The following is a 19,661-nucleotide window of genomic DNA, read 5'->3' on the forward strand; positions in this document are numbered from 1 at the left end:
GGAGCCTGTTTTAATATATAACCATTAAAGAAAAAAAGAACTTGCATTTATATAGACCCTTTCATGACCTCAGGACATCCCAAAGCGCTTCACAGCCAATGAAGTACTTTTGAAGTGTAGTCACTGTTGTAATGTAGGAAATGCGGCAGCCAATTTGCACACAGCAAGGTCTCTCAAACGGCAATGAGATAAATGACTAAATAATCTAGCTTAGTGATGTTGGTTAAAGGAAAAATATTGGCCAGGACACCGGGGAGAACTCCCCTGCGAAATAGTGCCATGGGATCTTTTACGTCCACCTGAGAGGACAAAAGGGCCCTCAGCTTGATGTCTCATCTGAAAGATGCACCTCCAACAGTGCAGATTCTAGGGGACTCCTTCTGCAAACTCTTTGGACTCTAGAGGAATCAAGGAATATGGGGATCGGGTGGGAAAGTGTTTTTGAGGTCGAAGATCAGCCATGATCTTATTGAATAGTGGAGCAGACTCGAGGGGCCAATGGTCTACTCCTGCTCCTGTTTCTTATGTTCTGAAGTGCAGCACTCCCTCAGTACTGCACTGATGTGCCAGCCTAGATTTTGTGCTAAAGCCTCTGGAGTGGGACTTGAACCCACGACATTCTGACTCCGAGACGAGAGTGCTACCCACTGACCCACAGCTGACACATTAGATTCAAACATTGAATTACATTGCGAGGCTGGCCATAGCTGATATATTCCTAGAGTTTATGGAGCACGTAATTGAGGCCAGTCCATTTTATATTGCATTTTTTGTTTTAAGAAGTTTAGAGATCTGTTTTCCCAGAGGCTGGATTTTTACTATTAAAAAGAAACATATATATAATTTCCTAATGAATGTTCTTTCACTCCTAACAGAATAGTGATTATATTTATTATTGTCAAAATCTTCTTCTACATCTGCTGGTATCGCTCACGGCAACGACAACTAGACGCTTATCTGAGCAATCCGCGGAATGCCCAGATAGTGATAGTCGGGGGCAGGGCCTATCTACATCAACTTTGTGAACGGCAAAATGTAAGTGACTATCGTTCTCTGCTTCACTTTGAAGCTCAGAGTTGTGTGTATTTTGAATGAAATGCAAATTCTTGAAGCCTAACTTTGAGGCAAGGATGTTACTGCAAAAGTCTTGATTAAATAAAACCACAGCAAATATTCAGGTTAGGTAACGATGGTGGGGAGATGCAGAGAGAACGGGGAAGAAGGCAGGTACAGGTCCTGATGCTTCCTTGTTCCCTATCGCCTTCCAAAAGCTGCATTGGAATCTGCAGCCTCGACATTCTGTGCCGATGTTACAAAAGGTTAATTTTTAGTAATACCAAATGAAGTAAAAAAAATAGATCCTACTTGTCTTAAGTTAATGATGGCATAAGTCTTCCCTCCGAGGTCTCCAGCTTTTTAAAACTGAACAATGAAAATGTGCCATTTTATGTAGGTCTTTTGTGAAATTTGGCATTACATTTTATATTAATCTGTAAAGTGCTTCATGAGTACATATGAGGTGCCTTAGCTATTAAAGTCTGAGTTGTAATGCATTCTATAGCACTAATGTTGAGATAGTTGCCTGTGGTTTGTTCAGGTTTGGTTTCGTAGTCGCCCTATGATCTGTGTTCCTAATAAAATACTATGGTTTCTCTTCTTAAATATACATCATAATGTTAACTAGCTGACTCTTAACCCAGCATCCTGTTTCTGTAGTCAATTTTTCTGGCCACAGTTTCCATCCCCTTCCAATTTAATGGTGCAAAGCTCTTTATAATCTCTGATACATCTTCAGCATCCGTCTTACTGGGCTGGGTAGAGCCATTCTCCAGCACCACCCTCCCTCACCTTGAGCTCAGAATTTCATACAAAAAAGTATCATTTGAAACAAAAAGTTGAACGTAGTTCTTTGTTCTTTTTATTATTCGTTCATGGAATGTGGGCGTCGCTGGCGAGGCCGGCATTTATTGCCCATCCCTAATTGCCGTTGAGAAGGTGGTGGTGAGCTGCCTTCTTGAACCACTGCAGTCCGTGTGGTGAAGGTTCTCCCACAGTGCTGTTAGGAAGGGAGTTCCAGGGTTTTGACCCAGCGACGATGAAGGAACAGTGATATATTTCCAAGTCGGGATGGTGTGTGACTTGGAGGGGAACGTGCAGGTGGTGTTGTTCCCACGTGCCTGCTGCTCTTGTCCTTCCAGGTATTAGAGGTCGCGGGTTTGGGAGGTGCTGTCGAAGAAGCCTTGGCGAGTTGCTGCAGTGCATCCTGTGGATGGTACACACTGCAGCCATGGTGCGCCAGTGGTGAAGGGAGTGAATGTTTAGGGTGGTGGATGGGGTGCCAATCAAGCGGGCGGCTTTGTCCTGGATGGTGTCGAGCTTCTTGAGTGTTGTTGGAGCTGCACTCATCCAAGCAAGTGGAGAGTATTCCATCACATTCCTGACTTGTGCCTTGTAGATGGTGGAAAGGCTTTGGGGAGTCAAGAGGTGAGTCACTTGCCGCAGAATACCCAGCCTCTGACCTGCTCTTGTAGCCTCAGTATTTATATGGCTGGTCCAGTTAAGTTTCTGGTCGATGGTGACCCCCAGGATGTTGATGGTGGGGGATTCGGCGATGGTAATGCCGTTGAATGTCAAGGGGAGGTGGTTAGACTCTCTTGTTGGAGATGGTCATTGTCTGGCATGAATGTTACTTGCCACTTATCAGCCCAAGCCTGAATGTTGTCCAGGTCTTGCTGCATGTGGGCACGGACTGCTTCATTGTCTGAGGGGTTGCAAATGGAACTGAACACTGTGCAATCATCAGCGAATATTCCCATTTCTGACCTTATGATGGAGGGAAGGTCATTGATGAAGCAGCTGAAGATGGTTGGGCCTAGGATACTGCCCTGAGGAACTCCTGCAGCAATGTCCTGGGGCTGAGATGATTGGCCTCCAACAACCACTACCATCTTCCTTTGTGCTAGGTATGACTCCAGCCACTGGAGAGTTTTTCCCCTGTTTCCCATTGACTTCAATTTTACTAGGGTTCCTTGGTGCCACACTCGGTCAAATGCTGCCTTGATGTCAAGGGCAGTCACTCTCACCTCACCTCTGGAATTCAGCTCTTTTGTCCATGTTTGGACCAAGGCTGTAATGAGGTCTGGAGTCGAGTGGTCCTGGTCTTTGTGCCCTGGAAATTCTACCTCTTCATGAGTGAAAGGGAGAACTTACCTCTCTCAATTTACTGGAAACCTTTTGGTTAAGGGTGCAGGAAATACACTATTGTTTCAAAGCACTCCTCCTCCTCATCTCAGAATCTTACAGCACAGAAGGAGGCCATTTGGCCCATTGTGCCTGTGCCGGCTCTTTGAAGGAGCTATCCAATTACTCCCACTCCTCCTGCTCTTTCCCCATAGCCCTGCTATTTTTTTCTTATCAAGTGTATATCCAGTTCCTTTTTGAAAGTTGTTATTGAATCTGCTTCCACTACCTTTTTAGGCAGTGTATACCAGATCATAACAACTCGCTGTGTTTTTAAAAAAAATAATTCTCATCTCTTGTTCTTTTGCGAATTATCTTAAATCTGTGTTCTCTGGTTACCGACTCTCCTGCCAGTGGAAACAGAATAAGTAAAGATAAACTATCAAAACCCCTCATGATTTTGAACACCTCTATTAAATCTCCCCTTAACCTTCTCTGTTCTAAGGAGAACAACCCCAGCTTCTCCAGTCTCTCCACATAACTGAAGTCCCGCATCCCTGGTACCATTCCAGTAAATCTCCTCTGCCCCCTCTCAAGGCCTTGACATCTCTAATTTTTTTTTAAAATGAAGATATCTACCTGTTATTAGTCCAGTCAATTACTTACTTCGCTGGAGACTTAAAATGGCAACCCCTGGCTCACTTCCTTACTCACTCCGGTGATGTGGTTTACACTGCAGTAGCCAGCTGGCTCTCAAAATGTTGTCTCTTGATTGCCCACCATGAGTTGACTCCCATATAACTTCCTGAGTGAGTACAAAGCATTAATCCATTAAAGCGATGCATGAGATGTCAAACTGTAACTGAATTCTAACCGTTCTCTACACCTATATTTCAAATTAAAACACTAGCATATCAAAAAGTTGGGGGTGGGGGAGAGAACGGCAAGTGCTGGGAAATCTGAAATAAAAACAGAAAATGCTATAAATACAAAGCAGGTCAGTCAGTGTCTGCAAGGAGAAAAGACTGGTTAACGTTTCAGATGTTTACCCTTCATCAGACGCTGTCCTTTCCTCATTACTGTTGCTGCTGGAACTGCTGTGTTTTATTTCAAACACTGACATAACTGCCTGGTATCTGTTTAATACAAATTGTGCGGGGGTTTATTCAAGGGTTTGGGTCACTTTTTAGCTCTGTCACAACCTGTCTGCGCTCTTCAGATTGAATAATAGCATTTACAGTGCGGGATTGACATGTTTGATATCATCGTTGAAAGGTTTTTAAATTTTCAGTTGTTTACCAGAATCTCTCGAAGAAACATTTTTGATGTGGACACTATCTTGTAACCAGGTCTCCACCTTTACAAATGAGGACATTTAGAAACCACCATTCAAACATGTTCTGTAGTGTATTTATGGCAAATAGTGGTTAGCGTGTACAACATTAAATGGAACTGGACTCTTCAAGGGAGCTAGGCCCACACGTGATTAAATCACTGGGGCAAGAAAGGGATAATAGAAATGTGGTCTTGCTTCATGTGGAATAATAATCTGTGTTTTAATGCTGTAGGTTGGCCTCAACAAAAAGCAAAACTTTAAATATGTTTCATTTGTATACTTCACCCTATGATTCTCCCCTGCATTTATCCCCTTCCTACCCCCTACCACTCTTGTAGTTGCACGTCACTCCGAGCTCCATGCCTCCTTAAGCCAGGAGGGTTTCTGTTGCCAGTCAATGTTCCTTTTCTGTCTGGTGGTCCTGCTCAATGATCATTTAGCATAGGGATGAAATAGGTAGGCTTTTATTCCTCTCCTGGGGCAGAAGGCACTACCCATTAGGAACATTGGAACAGGAGTAGGCCATTCAGCCCCTCGTGCCTGCTCCACCATTTGATAAGATCATGGCTGATCTGTGATCTAGCTCCATATACCTGCCTTTGGCCCATATCCCTTAATACCTTTGGTTGCCAAAAAGCTATCTCTCGCAGATTTAAATTTAGCAATTGAGCTAGTATCAATTGCCGTTTGCGGAAGAGAGTTCCAAACTTCTACCACCCTTTGTGTGTAGAAGTGTTTTCTAATCTCGCTCCTGAAAGGTCTGGCTCTAATTTTTAGACACTGCCCCCTACTCCTAAAATCCCCAGCCAGCGGAAATAGTTTCTCTCTATCCACCCTATCCGTTCCCCTTAATATCTTATAAACTTCGATCAGATCACCCCTTAACCTTCTAAACTCTAGAGAATACAACCCCAATTTGTGTAATCTCTCCTCGTAACTTAACCCTTGAAGTCCGGGTATCATTCTAGTAAACCTACGCTGCACTCCCTCCAAGGCCAATATGTCCTTCCGAAGGTGCGGTGCCCAGAACTGCTCACAGTACTCCAGGTGCGGTCTAACCAGGGTTTTGTATAGCTGCAGCATAACTTCTGCCTCCTTGTACTCCAGTCCTCCAGATATAAAGGCCAGCATTCCATTAGCCTATTGATTATTTTCTGCACCTGTTCATGACACTCTGTACCTGTACCCGTACCCCTAAGTCCCTTTGGACATCCACTGTTGTTAACTTTTTACCATTTAGAAAGTACCCTGTTCTATCCTTTTTTGATCCAAAGTGGATGACCTCACATTTGTCCACATTGAATTCCATTTGCCACAGTTTTGCCCATTCACCTAATCCATCAATATCGCATTGTAATTTTATGTTTTCATCTACACTGCTTACAATGCCACCAATCTTTGTGTCATCGGCAAACTTAGATATGAGATTTTCTATGCCTTCATCTAAGTCGTTAATAAATATTGTGAATAATTGAGGCCCCAAGTCAGATCCCTGCGGGACTCCACTAGTCACATCCTGCCAATGTGAGTACCTGCCCATTATCCCTACTCTCTGTCGCCTTTCGCTCAGCCAACTTCCTAACCAAGTCCGTACTTTTCCCTCGATCCATGGGCTTCTATCTTAGCTAACAGTCTCTTATGTGGGACCTTATCAAATGCCTTCTGGAAGTCCATATAAATAACATCCATTGACATTCCCCTGTCCACTACTTTAGTCACCTCTTCAAAAAATTCAATCAGGTTTGTCAGGCACGACCTACCTTTCACAAATCCATGCTGGCTCTCTCTGATTAACTGAAAATTCTCGAGGTGTTCAGTCACCCTATCCTTAATTATAGACTCCAGCATTTCCCCCACAACAGATGTTAGGCTAACTGGTCGATAATTCCCTGGCTTCCCTCTCTCCTTTATTAAAAAGCGGAGTGACGTGCAATTTTCCAATCTCGAGGGACAGTTCCTGAATCTAGAGAACTTTGCAGATGCCCTAACTATAATCTTTTAATGTGCTCACCTACTTCCTTTAAAACCCTGGGATGGAAACCATCTGGTCCTGGGGATTTGTCACTCTTTAGTGCTATTATTTTCTTCATTACTGTTGCTTTACTTATGTTAATTTTATCGAGTCCCTGTCCCCGATTCAGTATTAGTTTTCTTGGGATTTCCGGCATGCTATCCTCTTTTTCTACTGTAAATACTGATGCAAAGTAATTATTCAACATGTCCGCCATTTCCCCATTGTCAATGACAATATCCCCACTTTCAGTTTTTAAGGGGCCAACACTGCTCCTGACCACCCTCTTTTTCCTAATGTAACTATAAAAGTTCTTCGTATTGGTTTTGATATCCCTTGCAAGTTTCTTTTCATACTCTCTTTTTGTAGCCCTTACTATCTGTTTTGTGACCCTTTGTTGATCTTTGTATCTTTCCCATTCGCCAGGATCTGTGCCATTTTTTGCCTTTTTGTATGCCCTTTCCTTATGCCTTATACTGTCCCTTACCTCTTTAGTTGTCCATGGCTTTTTTTTGGCAAGTAGAGTTCTTGCCCCTCGGGTATAAACCGATTCTGTATCACATTAAATGTTTCTTTAAACATTTCCCACTGATCATCAGTCGTTTTACCCATCAACAGATTTGCCCAGTTTACTGTGGACAGTCTCTCTCATCCCAGTCGGCCTTGCCCAAGTCTAGAATCTTAGCAGCTGATTCACTTTTTTCCCTTTGAAACACTATCATGTTATGATCACTATTGGATAGATGTTCGTGCACATTTAAGCTGTTAACTAAATCTGGTTCATTACTCATTACTAAATCTAGTATGGCTTGCCCCCTTGTTGCCTCTGGGACATACTGCTGTAGAAAACTATCCCGGACACACTCAAGAAATTCACTACCTTTCTGACAGTTGCTAGTCTGCTTTTCCCAATCTATGTGAAGGTTAAAGTCCCCCATTAAGACCACTATGCCTTTCTTACATGCTTGTCTAATCTCTGCATTTATACAATCTAGCACTTCAGAACTGCTGCCAGGGGTCCTATACACAACTCCCACTATAGTCTTAGATCCTTTCCTATTTCTCAATTCAACCCATAAGGTCTCTGTTGGCTGCTTACCTCTCATTATATCCTCCTTTATCATTGAAGTGATTTCATCTCTAATCACTAAGGCTACTCCTCCCCCTCTTCCATTTTCCCTATCTCTCCTGTAGACCTTATAACCCAGTATATTTAATTCCCAATCCTGACCATCCTGCAGCCATGTCTCAGTAATAGCTATCATGTCATACCCTCCAATTTGAATTTGAGCCTGTAGTTCATTTAATTTATTCCTTATTCTCCATGCATTTGTATATAGAACTCTTAGTTGGGCCACACACCCTAGCCTGACCTTCAGCTTTGATGCTGGGTTATTCGCCTTACGCCTTCTAGTTTTCACTTTATCTGTAGTGCCTAAAGTACACTTTCTTTCCGCTGCTGTACACTTTTCCCTTTCACTTGTTCTTGAACAACTGTTTGTACTATTTGTATTGTAAATTTCCCCTGGGTCTTCCCCTCTCTTGCTGCTCTCAACTTTACTCCCTTCTGACTCCCCGCTCAGGTTCCCATCCCCCATTAGCTCACAAGAATTAGCGAATGCCATCAAAAAAACAAAGACTCTCATTTATATAGCGCCTTTCACGACCTCTGGATGCCCTAAAAGGGCTTTATAGCCAGTGAAGTATTTTTGAAGTGTAGTCACAGTTTTAATATAGAAAACGCAATGTGATAAATGGCAAGATAATCTGTGAGCGATGTTGGTTGAGGGATAAATATTGACGAGGACACCTGGGAGAACTCCCCAGCGTTGCTTCAAAATAGTACCATGGGATCTTTTACATCCACCTGAGAGGGCAGATGGCGCATCAGTTTAACGTCTTAGCCAAAAGATGGCACCTCCGACAGTGCAGTACTGTACAGACATGTCGACGAGATTATGTACTCAAGTCTCTGGAGTGGGATTTGAACCCACAACCTTCTGACTCCAGAGGCAAGAGTGCTACACACTGAGCCACAGCTCATGCCAGCTGCGTCATCACAGCCAAGCCCTGGCCTTTGACAATGCAAGCTTTTGAATGCAGCTCTATTAACTAGTGTAACCAAGCTGCTGCCTATGAAGTGAAGGAAAAACACAATTGACCGACAAATTGTTTCCCTATGCGGTGATGTATTGGATATAGTACTGTATTAAAATTGCTTTTCAATCTAGAGTATTCATAAAGTGGAATGAGAGGTCCCTCTTTTTAAAAAGTTTGAGTCTTTGAGCCACCATCACTGGATGTCTGCAGCTATGTTTTATGTATTTTGAACCGGGATTCTGGAAGTGTTGCATAGCAGGGAGGAATTCCATGCTCTTGTGGGAGGGAAGGAGAGAGGTCAGATGGTCAACTCAAATCATCATGCCCTTCTGATTCAAATGAGGTGTTTGTGAAATTGGTGAGCAACCTAGCAAAGAGCAGGAGGCAGGGAACAGGAAGAAGTATCGCTCTATAGTTTGTTTTAAATTACAAGCAAGAAAGTGGCAAGTAAGTTCAATTGCTTTCAGCTTTACAAGATTGATAAAGGAAATGGACAGGGCACAGGATCTGCTGGTGTCTGGTGTGCAGTGCTGTAAAACCAGCAATAAAGTTTCCATAAAGAATTTCCAACAAAAGTTTGAAACAACCTCTAAGAGAGCTCCACACTGTATTGAAAAACAGATGGGAGAATGTTCAGTGACGTGATTTTTAAAAAGTGAAATCTGGTTAAAAGCCACCGTCCGCCTTGCGACAGAATCCAACTTGCTGATCTCAGTACGATTAGTTCGGCAATCTTGGCATGAGCTGGAGAGAGGCTGGAAGTGGAAAATATAATTGAATAATTACAGGAAATTTTTGAGTTGGTAAAGCAGAATTCCGAAGCCAGCATCTCTGTCTACGAAACAAGCTTGGAGATTGTAATTTGATATAAACATTCCTGAAACATGAGCAGCAGTACTAATGTGAGCAATCTGAGCATTGGATTTTTCCAAGTCAGTGTTTTTGCATCTGAACTTTTGTTAACCTTTTCTCACCCAAATTAACTAAGGCAGTGATCCTTGTTGACACATTAAGTACAACACTCTCCAGTGTGGGACGTGCCATGTTGCTTATCTTTTTCCTCTTTCTCCCGTCCCCAAAGAAATATTGAGTAAAACAACAAATGGCCGTGAATATAGCACAAACTCTGGCTAGCAGGAGGAAGATATATATATTTATCTTTCCGATATGACAACAGTACAATGTTATGATTGGCAAATTGTGTGATTTGATTGTGGGAGCCTGCTGTCTACCACAATTAACTCCTGACAAAATTAATGAAATAGTAACGTTTAACTCCTTAATTTACCTGTATATGCATTATAAAGGACAGTCTACAGTATGTGCTAAGGCAATAAGCTTAGAGTTGGGACAACATAAGCCGAGAGAGCAATTAATGTGCTTCAACAGAATTCCAAGATGTCCATTGAACACATTGCAAAGATGGTGTTGATATTTGGCTCTTATGGTTGAAAGCTTAATGAAGCTGAAGACAATATTTGACACAAAAATACATAGTATAGTCTGGTGGGTACCGTAGTTACCACAATTACAGGTTGCAGCAATGAGTTACTGATAAACTTTCAATGTATTAAAATATGTGTGGGTTTTGTATTTTTCACCATATTACACATTTTAAAAAATTTTTTGTTGAACAAACTAAATGTACTTAAAATCTTAATTTGCATCAAGTATGTTTCTTTTTAGATTTAATGAAAAGTAGCAATCTTGCTCACTATTGCTTTTGTTACAGAGTCCTATGTGGTATAGCTGGTATGGTGGTCAAGAGGACAGTTCCACTGGAGAACCCCCTGGGTCCCTACCTCCAGCTCCTTCCTACAGCCAGCTAGAGGTACCACCTCCATATGAAGCGGTGTCAAGAGGTTCATCAGGTACAATGTTAATTCCTAATTCTGGAACTCCAGCAGTTTGTACAAACATTTTGTTTCCTTCAGTAGACATATTGCTTTTTTCAAGCCAGTTTTTAGCAAAAGACACCTATCTCCTTAAAGAAGTAAAGATTCTGTCAAGGTGGGAAGTTTTGTGGCACACTCAATTCCCAAGACAGCCAACACCTTTTTTTATATATAAAGGTCACACTGAGCTTTGTCACCACACATCTTTCTTCCTCTGATCGTTCTCACACAGCAGCTTCAGTTTCTTTTGGTATTTAATCTATAATCCATACAGAGGAGGTAGTATTCTCTTGTACCCACCAATATAGTACTCTCTACAGCCCAGAAATTACTGTTGGTGATATTAGCATATGACCATGTTATTCACAGGACTTTGCTCTGTTCACATGGCAGTGTTAACCCAAGTGTTCTTGGGTCAGTTATGGGCGAAGCAAAGTCTGGGGGTGGTGCTTTTTGTTATTGGTTCTCTCTTTGAAAAGTAGAAACTAATTCTGTTTTTTTTTTAAATGAATGTTCATTTTATTGCCAGCATGGAAACCCTTGAGTGGGATGTCTCTCTCTGCTAGGTTGCTCCGGTGATGTCAGTTATGGGGAGCATCCCAGCCTCTTAGCAGATGTGAGCTCAAACTGTCCCGAAGCCTCTCCAGAGGAAACCACACAATAGGCTGGGAAATCTGCATCCCCATGTAGGAAGAAAATAGCCATGATGTCTTTTATCTGTATACTTGTAGAATTTCATAGGGAAGGCAGGCAGAGAGTGAGAGATGTTTCACCTGGGGGGAAAAAAAATCAGTCGAAACTGCTTTGTAATGATAGTTTGAGACAAACTATGAAAATCTGACTCTTATTCCCATACATAGGAGACCATAAAAGCATTATAAATCGAGGACATATTATGGCTATCCATGAGGTGGTCAGATATCTCCTCAGGGTTGGCTTGATAATTCGTGACTAAGTAGCCTCAAGAATCCGCTATCTTATGGCTGCCTGTCACGTATCGTCTAAACACTGAAAAAAATGAATTTAAACAATTACATTCTTGTAGCCCAGTTTGCCAATGTAGCACTTTAATTTTCATGGTTACAAATGTCAGTTGTTGTGAGTGCCGGTACTGAGATCACAGAGGCCATGAATGCAGTGAATTGTTAGTCTTCATTCCCTCGATCTAAAATTGATGGTGGAGGAGAGATTACCTCTCTGCCTGTGCAGCAATCTGCAGATAAATGAGCAGTTCAATTGTGAGAGTAAGTGTACAGCGCAGTACTTAATGTGGAAATCCAAAGTACTTTATACAACATTTTAAAGGAAACAAAAGAGATCACGCTGACATGCAATTAGAAGAGTAATTCAATTTCTGCCCAGTGGACTGAGCACATCTCAGCAATACTTTGCTGATGATTTGCATTTTTTTATTATTCGTTCATGGGATGTGGGAGTCACTGGCGAGGCCGGCATTTATTGCCAATCCCTAATTGCCCTTGAGAAGGTGGTGGTGAGCCGCCTTCTTGAACCGCTGCAGTCCGTGTGGTGACTGTTCTCCCACAGTGCTGTTAGGAAGGGAGTTCCAGGATTTTGACCCAGCGACGATGAGGGAATGGCGATATATTTCCAAGTCGGGATGGTGTGTGACTTGGAGGGGAATGTGCAGGTGGTGTTGTTCCCATGTGCCTGCTGCTCTTGTTCTTCTAGGTGGTAGAGGTCGTGGGTTTGGGAGGTGCTGTCGAAGAAGCCTTGGCGAGTTGTTGCAGTGCATCCTGTGGATGGTACACACTGCAGCCATGGTGCGCCAGTGGTGAAGGAAGTGAATGTTTAGGGTGGTGGATGGGGTGCCAATCAAGCGGGCTGCTTTGTCCTGGATGGTGTCGAGCTTCTTGAGTGTTGTTGGAGCTGCACTCATCCAGGCAAGTGGAGAGTATTCCATCACATTCATGACTTGTGCCTTGTAGATGGTGGAAAAGCTTTGGGGAATCAGGAGGTGAGTCACTCGCTGCAGAATACCCAGCCTCTGACCTGCTCTTGCAGCCACAGTATTTATATGGCTGGTCCAGTTAAGTTTCTGGTCAAAGGTGACCCTCAGGATGTTGATGGTGGGGGATTCGGCGATGGTAATGCCGTTGAATGTCATGGGGAGGTGGTTAGACTCTCTCTTGTTGGAGATGGTCATTGCCTGGCACTTGTCTGGCGCGAATGTTACTTGCCACTTATCAGCCCAAGCCTGGATGTTGTCCAGGTCTTGCTGCATGCGGGCTTGGACTGCTTCATTATTTGAGGGGTTGCGAATGGAACTGAACACTGTGCAATCATCAGTGAACATCCCCATTTCTGACCTTATGATGGAGGGAAGATCATTGATGAAGCAGCTGAAGATGGTTGGACCTTGGACACTGCCCTGAGGAACTCCTGCAGCAATGTCCTGGGGCTGAGATGATTGGCCTCCAACAACCACTACCATCTTCCTTTGTGCTAGATATGACTCCAGCCACTGGAGAGTTTTCCCCCTGATTCCAATTGACTTCAATTTTACTAGGGCTCCTTGGTGCCACACTCGGTCAATGCTGCCTTGATGTCAAGGGCAGTCACTCTCACCTTACCTCTGGAATTCAGCTCTTTTGTCCATGTTTGGACCAAGGCTGTAATGAGGTCTGGAGCCGAGTGGCCCTGGCGGAACCAAACTGAGCATCGGTGAGCAGGTTATTGGTGAGTAAGTGCCTCTTGATAGCACTGTCGACGACACCTTCATCACTTTGCTGATGATTGAGAGTAGACTGATGTGGCGGTAATTGGCTGGATTGGATTTGTCCTGCTTTTTGTGGACAGGACATACCTGGGCAATTTTCCACATTGTCGGGTAGTTGCCAGTGTTGTAGCTGTACTGGAACAGCTTGGCTAGAGGCGCAGCTAGTTCTGGAGCACAAGACTTCAGCACTACAGCCGGGATGTTGTCGGGGCCCATTGCCTTTGCTGTATCCAGTGCACTCAGCTATTTCTTGATATCACGTGGAGTGAATCGAATTGGCTGAAGACTGACTTCTGTGATGGTGGGGATACCGGGAGGAGGCCGAGATGGATCATCCACTCTGCACTTCTGGCTGAAGATGGTTGCAAACGCTTCAGCCTTGTCTTTTGCACTCACGTGCTGGACTCCACCATCATTGAGGATGGGGATGTTTGCAGAGCCTCCTCCTCCTCCTCCCGTTAGTTGTTTAATTGTCCACCACCATTCACGACTGGATGTGGCAGGACTGCAGAGCTTTGATCTGACCATTGGTTGTGGAATTGCTTAGCTCTGTCTATAGCATGTTGCTTCCGCTGTTTAGCATGCATGTAGTCCTGAGTTGTAGCTTCACCAGGTTGGCACCTCGTTTTTAGGTACGCCTGGTGCTGCTCCTGGCATGCTCTTCTACACTCCTCATTGAACCAGGGTTGATCCCCCTGGCTTGTTGGTAATGGTAGAGTGAGGAATATGCCGGGCCATGAGGTTACAGATTGTGCTGGTGTACAATTCTGCTGCTGATGGCCCACAGCACCTCATAGATGCCCAGTTTTGATCTGCTAGATCTGTTCTGAATCTATCCCATTTATCACGATGGTAGTGCCACACAACACATTGGATGGTATTCTCAGTGCGAAAACCGGGCTTTGTCTCCACGAGGACTGTGCGGTGGTCACTCCTACCAATACTGTCATGGACAGATGCATTTGCAACAGGTAGATTGGTGAGGACGAGGTCAAGTAGGTTTTTCCCTCGTGTTGGTTCGCTCACCACCTGTCGCAAGCCCTTCAGGACTCGGCCAGCAGTGGTGCTACCGAGCCACTCTTGGTGATGGACATTGAAGTCCCCCACCCAGAGTACATTCTGTGCCCTTGCGACCCTCAGTGCTTCCTCCAAGTGGTGTTCAACATGGAGGAGGACTGATTCATCAGCTGAGGGAGGACGGTAGGTGGTAATCAGCAGGAGGTTTCCTTGCCCATGTTTGACCTGATCCCATGAGATTTCATGGGGTCCAGCGTCAATGTTGAGAACTCCCAGGGTCATTCCTCCTGCCTGTATATCACTGTACCGCCACTTCTGGTGGGTCTGTCCTGCCGGTGGGACAGGACATACCCAGGGATGGTGATGGAAGAGTCTGGGACGTTGGCTGAAAGGTATGATTCTGTGAGTGTGGCTATGTCAGGCTGTTGCTTGACTAGTCTGTGGGACAGCTCTCCCAATTTTGGCACAAGTCCCCAGATGTTAGTGAGGAGGACTTTGCAGGTTCGACTGGGCTTGGTTTGCCTTTGTTGTGTCCGGTGTCTAGTGGTCCGTCCAGTTTTATTCTTGTGACTTTTTTAGCGAGATTTTACAACTGAGTGGCTTGCTAGGCCATTTCAGAGGGTAATTAAGAATCAACCACATTGCTGTGGGTCTGGAGTCACATTTCGGACAGACTGGGTAAGGATGGCAGGTTTCTTCCATCTAAAGGACATTAGTGAACCAGATGGGTTTTTAATGACAGTGCAGTAGTTTCATAGCCACCATTACTGATACTAGTATTTTAATTCCAGATTTTATTTAATTAATTGAATTTAAATTCCCCAGCTGCCATGATGGGATTTGAACTCATGACTTCAGATTATTAGTCCAAGCCTCTGGATTACTAGTCCAGTAACGTAACCACTATGCTACCGTACCCACATCAAACATGCTTTACTACAGTGTGTTTGCTGAATGCACCACTGTACTATAAGTTGTGGCCACGTTTCCTAAACCCGTTGTGGTGGGTTTTAATGAGTTTGAATCCATATGGTCAGATACGCCTAAGGTTATGTGCGTGTACTGCAGGTTTCACCAAAAAAAACTGAAAATTCCATCCTTTTCACGTTGGAAAAAAATCCATGCCTTTATAAACAATGAGAAACCAGCTTCAGGCTCTTGTGCTGTCATGCTGATTATGAAGAGTATTTTAATACAGAGAACTTTTTTTTTTACTTGCCCCTACAGATGATTTAAAACCTCCACCATATACAGAGTATGTGACTGGAAGTATTGAAGAGGCTCGTGCCCTGTCTATACCGGAGGGGTACGATGCCTGCAGCTTGAGTGATGCTCCTCCCCCATATACTCCTAGCCCATCGGTTGAGACTGAACAGCAGGATAATGTGACACCATCTGATGCCCAGGAGACGGGCAGTACCACTACAACGGGCTCACCATGTCAAGTCTGAAAGAAAGTGTACTTCCTGGGACTCTTGTGGAAAGTTACTTTTTGTTTTCTTCAGAAATGGAAAAACTTCAAAGCACCTGAATTTTTTTTTTGTAAAGATTTGATTTTTTTCTGTACAGTTTAAAAGACGTTTACAGTGATGCACTACACAGAACTCATTGTTCACTGTTTGCTGCTATCAGCACTACCTTCCCTCTTTGTAAACATTAATCGCACTTTCCAAGGAGGAACCCAAGGAGAAAGATGATACCACATTTCAAAAGATTGTACACTTGCCAGTGACTGTAACGTGCATGCCCCTATGATGGGAGGGTGGGGGGGGGGTGGGAGAAGTACTCATCCATGTGACCAGACGCTGCCAACCAGGGAAACCAACAGACTGCAAATTCCAAAATCTGTTTGACGTTTTGAGAGCTTGCGGTTGCAAGTAAACAGGAAGCAAGAGTTATCTGGTGGGCACTAGGATCACCTTGCATTCTAGTTTTATCAGAGTATCTTCAGGGTCATTCCTTGCATTCCATACTTTTGTGAAGTTTTGCCAAGACTGCATTATTTGCCCCAAAGGAAAAAAAACTGTCTCTTCACAATATCAAGAGACACCTCCAATTTTAGAGGAGCTGCAGAAAATGTAGACTTTAAAGAAGACCTTTCTTTCCTAGCATTTAATTTCTAAATTCCAGCAAAAAAAGTGTTTCTGATAATAGTGTGAATTTTTTAAAGCATTTTATGTGATTTAGCTTCTTTGAAGAAGCTCCCCTTCCTCAGAAAAAAAAAACTTTTGGTCTTCAATATTAACAGTAGAAGATGCAATTCCCTTAATGACTGCATAGAAAGAAACAAAAACTCTTTTTGTCATGGACTTTTAAAGTGAAGGAAATGTTTGCTACATGGTTTGTGGTGTAAGTTGAGAAATGTTTGACCTGTTTAGTTCTGAGTATTGAGAGAGTGGGATTCATTGCTAAACATAATTTTGGTCAGCCCATGTGCTAACCGTATTTACCACTTGTTTTATTACAAGTCTCCCACACACTGTATGTTGGTAGGGCTCCAAAATGGCGTCCAATCAAACCCCAGATCCGTGGAATGTATGGATTGAACCTAGATTATTAGCAAGGATACATATCCTATGGTTTTGGTTCAAGTGAAGTGTTAATCTGAATTTTTTTCTTCAGGTCCTCAAACTTTTCAGTTCTTCAAACTTTTATTTGTACTAATGTTTTCCTTGAACCAACCTCCGAGACACATCGAACATTTGTAAATGTTTTTTAGCGGTTATTTAATGAAATGGATATGTAAGCTTTGTCAATCATGTTTCTTGTGGATGATTTTAAAAAGAATCTCTCAAAATAGCCTCTTACTGTAATCACTTTGCTGTAAGGATTTTATGTTCTGGGTTGGGTAACGCTTTCATTAATTCTGTATTTTCCAGTTGGTTGAAATTAAAATAGGATTTAACAATATCTTATACCTGTGTAAATGTTTCAGTCCAACTTCTTGGACTTGTTGAATTCAGTAGCTTCTTATTCAACAAATACAGTTTGCTGATTCTGTCTTAAAAAAAAAGTTTTTGTTTCTGTGTTTTGTCTTCATGATGTGTTGGTTTGTTGCAAGTGCTGTTGATCAGTTGGTGTCCACACTTTGAAAGAAGCATTTTACAGTTCTGCCATGCAATAATAACAAAAAACCCAGAGAGTTGTTTTTGTCTCAATTCACAAATGTGCAATTAAACTGGAAGATGGAAACAAACAGGTGACTGGAGAGTCACTGGAAAATTGATCCAGATTTTTTTTAACCCTCCAATTTTTTTGCCTCCTGCCCTGAAAGCTGACTCGTGCTTGGAGTGAGTTTCACAGGAACCAGCCATCCTCCAGTACATCTGACAACTGACCATTTTCATAACGGTGATAGTTGGCAGCATATTCAATGAGCTTTCCTTTGAAATCTTGATCAAATTATTCATAAAATTAGCAAGGCCAGGAAATAAATGCTTTGAAATCAATACAAACTTATTTTCCTAGTCCAATGTATTTGTCGGCTTTGTGCAGTTGAAGTGTGTGTTGTATTCAATTTGTTCAATTAGTGATTGGTTGGGAGGTAGGAGACGAGAGTAGGGATAAATGGAACGTTCTGATTGGCGGGATGTGACCAGTGGTGCTCTCCAGTGATCTGTACAGGAAGCACTTTTTCACACAATGGGTAGTAGAAATTTGGAACTTGCACCCCCAAAAGACTGGATGCTGGGTCAATTAAACTATTCAAGACTGAGATTGATAGATTTTTGTTCAGTAAGAGTATCAAGGGATATGGAGCAAAGGTGGATAAATAAAGCACAGAACAGCCATGATCTAATAAAATAATGTAACAGGCTTGAGTGGCTGGATGGCCTACTCCTGTTCCTATATTCTGCTAAATACAGCTGTAAATTACTGCAATGGTAAACCAGTCTTGTAACTGTTCTTCCCAAGAGAATCATAAGGTAGAGTACTGGTCAAATAGGTTTTGTGACCAAACCAGGTTATTAAATATTCATTTACTGTTTGAGTGTTGGATTTGATGTGCTGCATCTCATTCTGAGGGCATAATCTTAGGGCTAGATTTTAAGCCTCCCTGTCAAAAATCTGTAAAGATGTATTGGGAAATTTAATAGTTACTAATTAGTCTCCCAAGGCGTTGAGTAAATTAAATTTTCAGCTGTTTTATGATGACTGGCATTATACCATCTGACAGGCAGTGCATTATTCTGGTGCTAAGGTGGTGCTGTGTCCCTTAAGACGGTCATAAGAAATAGGAGCAGGAGTAGGCCATATGGCCCCTCGAGCCTGCTCCACCATTCAATCAGATCACGGCTGATCTTTGACCTGAACTCTACTTTCCCGCTCAGTCCCCATATCCCTTGATTGACCCAGAGTCCAAAAATCTATCGATCACAGCCTTAAATATACCCAACGATTCAGCCCTCTGGGGTAGAGAATTCCAAAGATTCATAACCCTCTGAGTGAAGAAATTCCTCCTCATCTCAGTCTTGAATGGTCGACCCCTTATTCTGCAACTATGCTCCCTAGTTCTGGACTCTCCAGCCAGGGGAAACAACCTCTCAGCATCTACCCTGTCAAGCCCTCTCATCATCTTATAAGTTTCAATGAGATCACCTCTCATTCTTCTAAACTCCAGAGAGCATAGGCCCATTCTACTCAATCTCTCCTCATAGGACAACCCTCTCATCCCAGGAATTAATTTAGTGAACCTTCATTGCACCGCCTCTAAGGCAAGTATATCCTTCCTTTAGATAAGGAGACCAAAACTACACAGTGCTCCAGGTGAGGTCTCACCAAAGCCCTGTACGATTGTAGTAAGATTTCCTTACTCTTTTACTCCAACCCCCTTGCAATAAAGGCCAACATGCCATTTGCTTTCCTAATTGTCTGCTGTACTTGGATATTAACTTTGTGTTTCTTGTACCAGGACACCTAAGTCTCTCTGGACACCAACATTTAATAGTTTCTCACCATTTAAAAAAGAAAATTCTGTTTTTCTATTCTTCCGACCAAAGTGAATACTCTCACATTTCCCCACATTATACTCCATCTGCCACCTTCTTGCCCATTCAATTAACCTGACTATATTCCTTTGCAGACTCTTTGTGTCCTCCTCACTGCTTACTTTCCCACCTAGCTTTGTATCGTCAGCAAACTTGAATACATTACACTCTGTCCCTTCATCCAAGTCATTAATATAGATTGTAAATAGCTGAGGCCCTAGCGCTGATCCTTGCGGTGCCCCACTAGTTACAGCCTGTCAACCTGAAAATGACCCATTTATTCCTACTGTGTTTTCTGTACGTTAACCAATGCTCTATCCATGCTAATACATTACCCCCAACCCCATGAGCCCTTATCTTGCGTAACAACCTTTTCTGACACCTTATCGAATGCCTT

The 19,661-nt window shown here is 43.0% G+C and overlaps 1 protein-coding gene across 1 annotated transcript in view; it reads left to right on the plus strand.

Moving 5' to 3' along the window:
* si:dkey-118j18.2 (uncharacterized) overlaps nt 1–17,186 on the plus strand; it is a 54,312-nt gene extending 37,126 nt beyond the window's left edge. Inside the window, exons 3-5 of the mRNA XM_068001003.1 lie at nt 876–1,035; nt 10,360–10,498; nt 15,504–17,186. Coding sequence (XP_067857104.1) covers nt 876–1,035; nt 10,360–10,498; nt 15,504–15,727 — 523 coding nt within the window. The 3' untranslated portion in view covers nt 15,728–17,186. The remainder of the gene's footprint in view (nt 1–875; nt 1,036–10,359; nt 10,499–15,503) is intronic.
* Nucleotides 17,187–19,661: the final 2,475 nt, after the last annotated feature.

Source organism: Heptranchias perlo, chromosome 2 (assembly GCF_035084215.1).
Source record: "Heptranchias perlo isolate sHepPer1 chromosome 2, sHepPer1.hap1, whole genome shotgun sequence".
In the NCBI taxonomy this organism is placed as follows: domain Eukaryota; kingdom Metazoa; phylum Chordata; class Chondrichthyes; order Hexanchiformes; family Hexanchidae; genus Heptranchias; species Heptranchias perlo.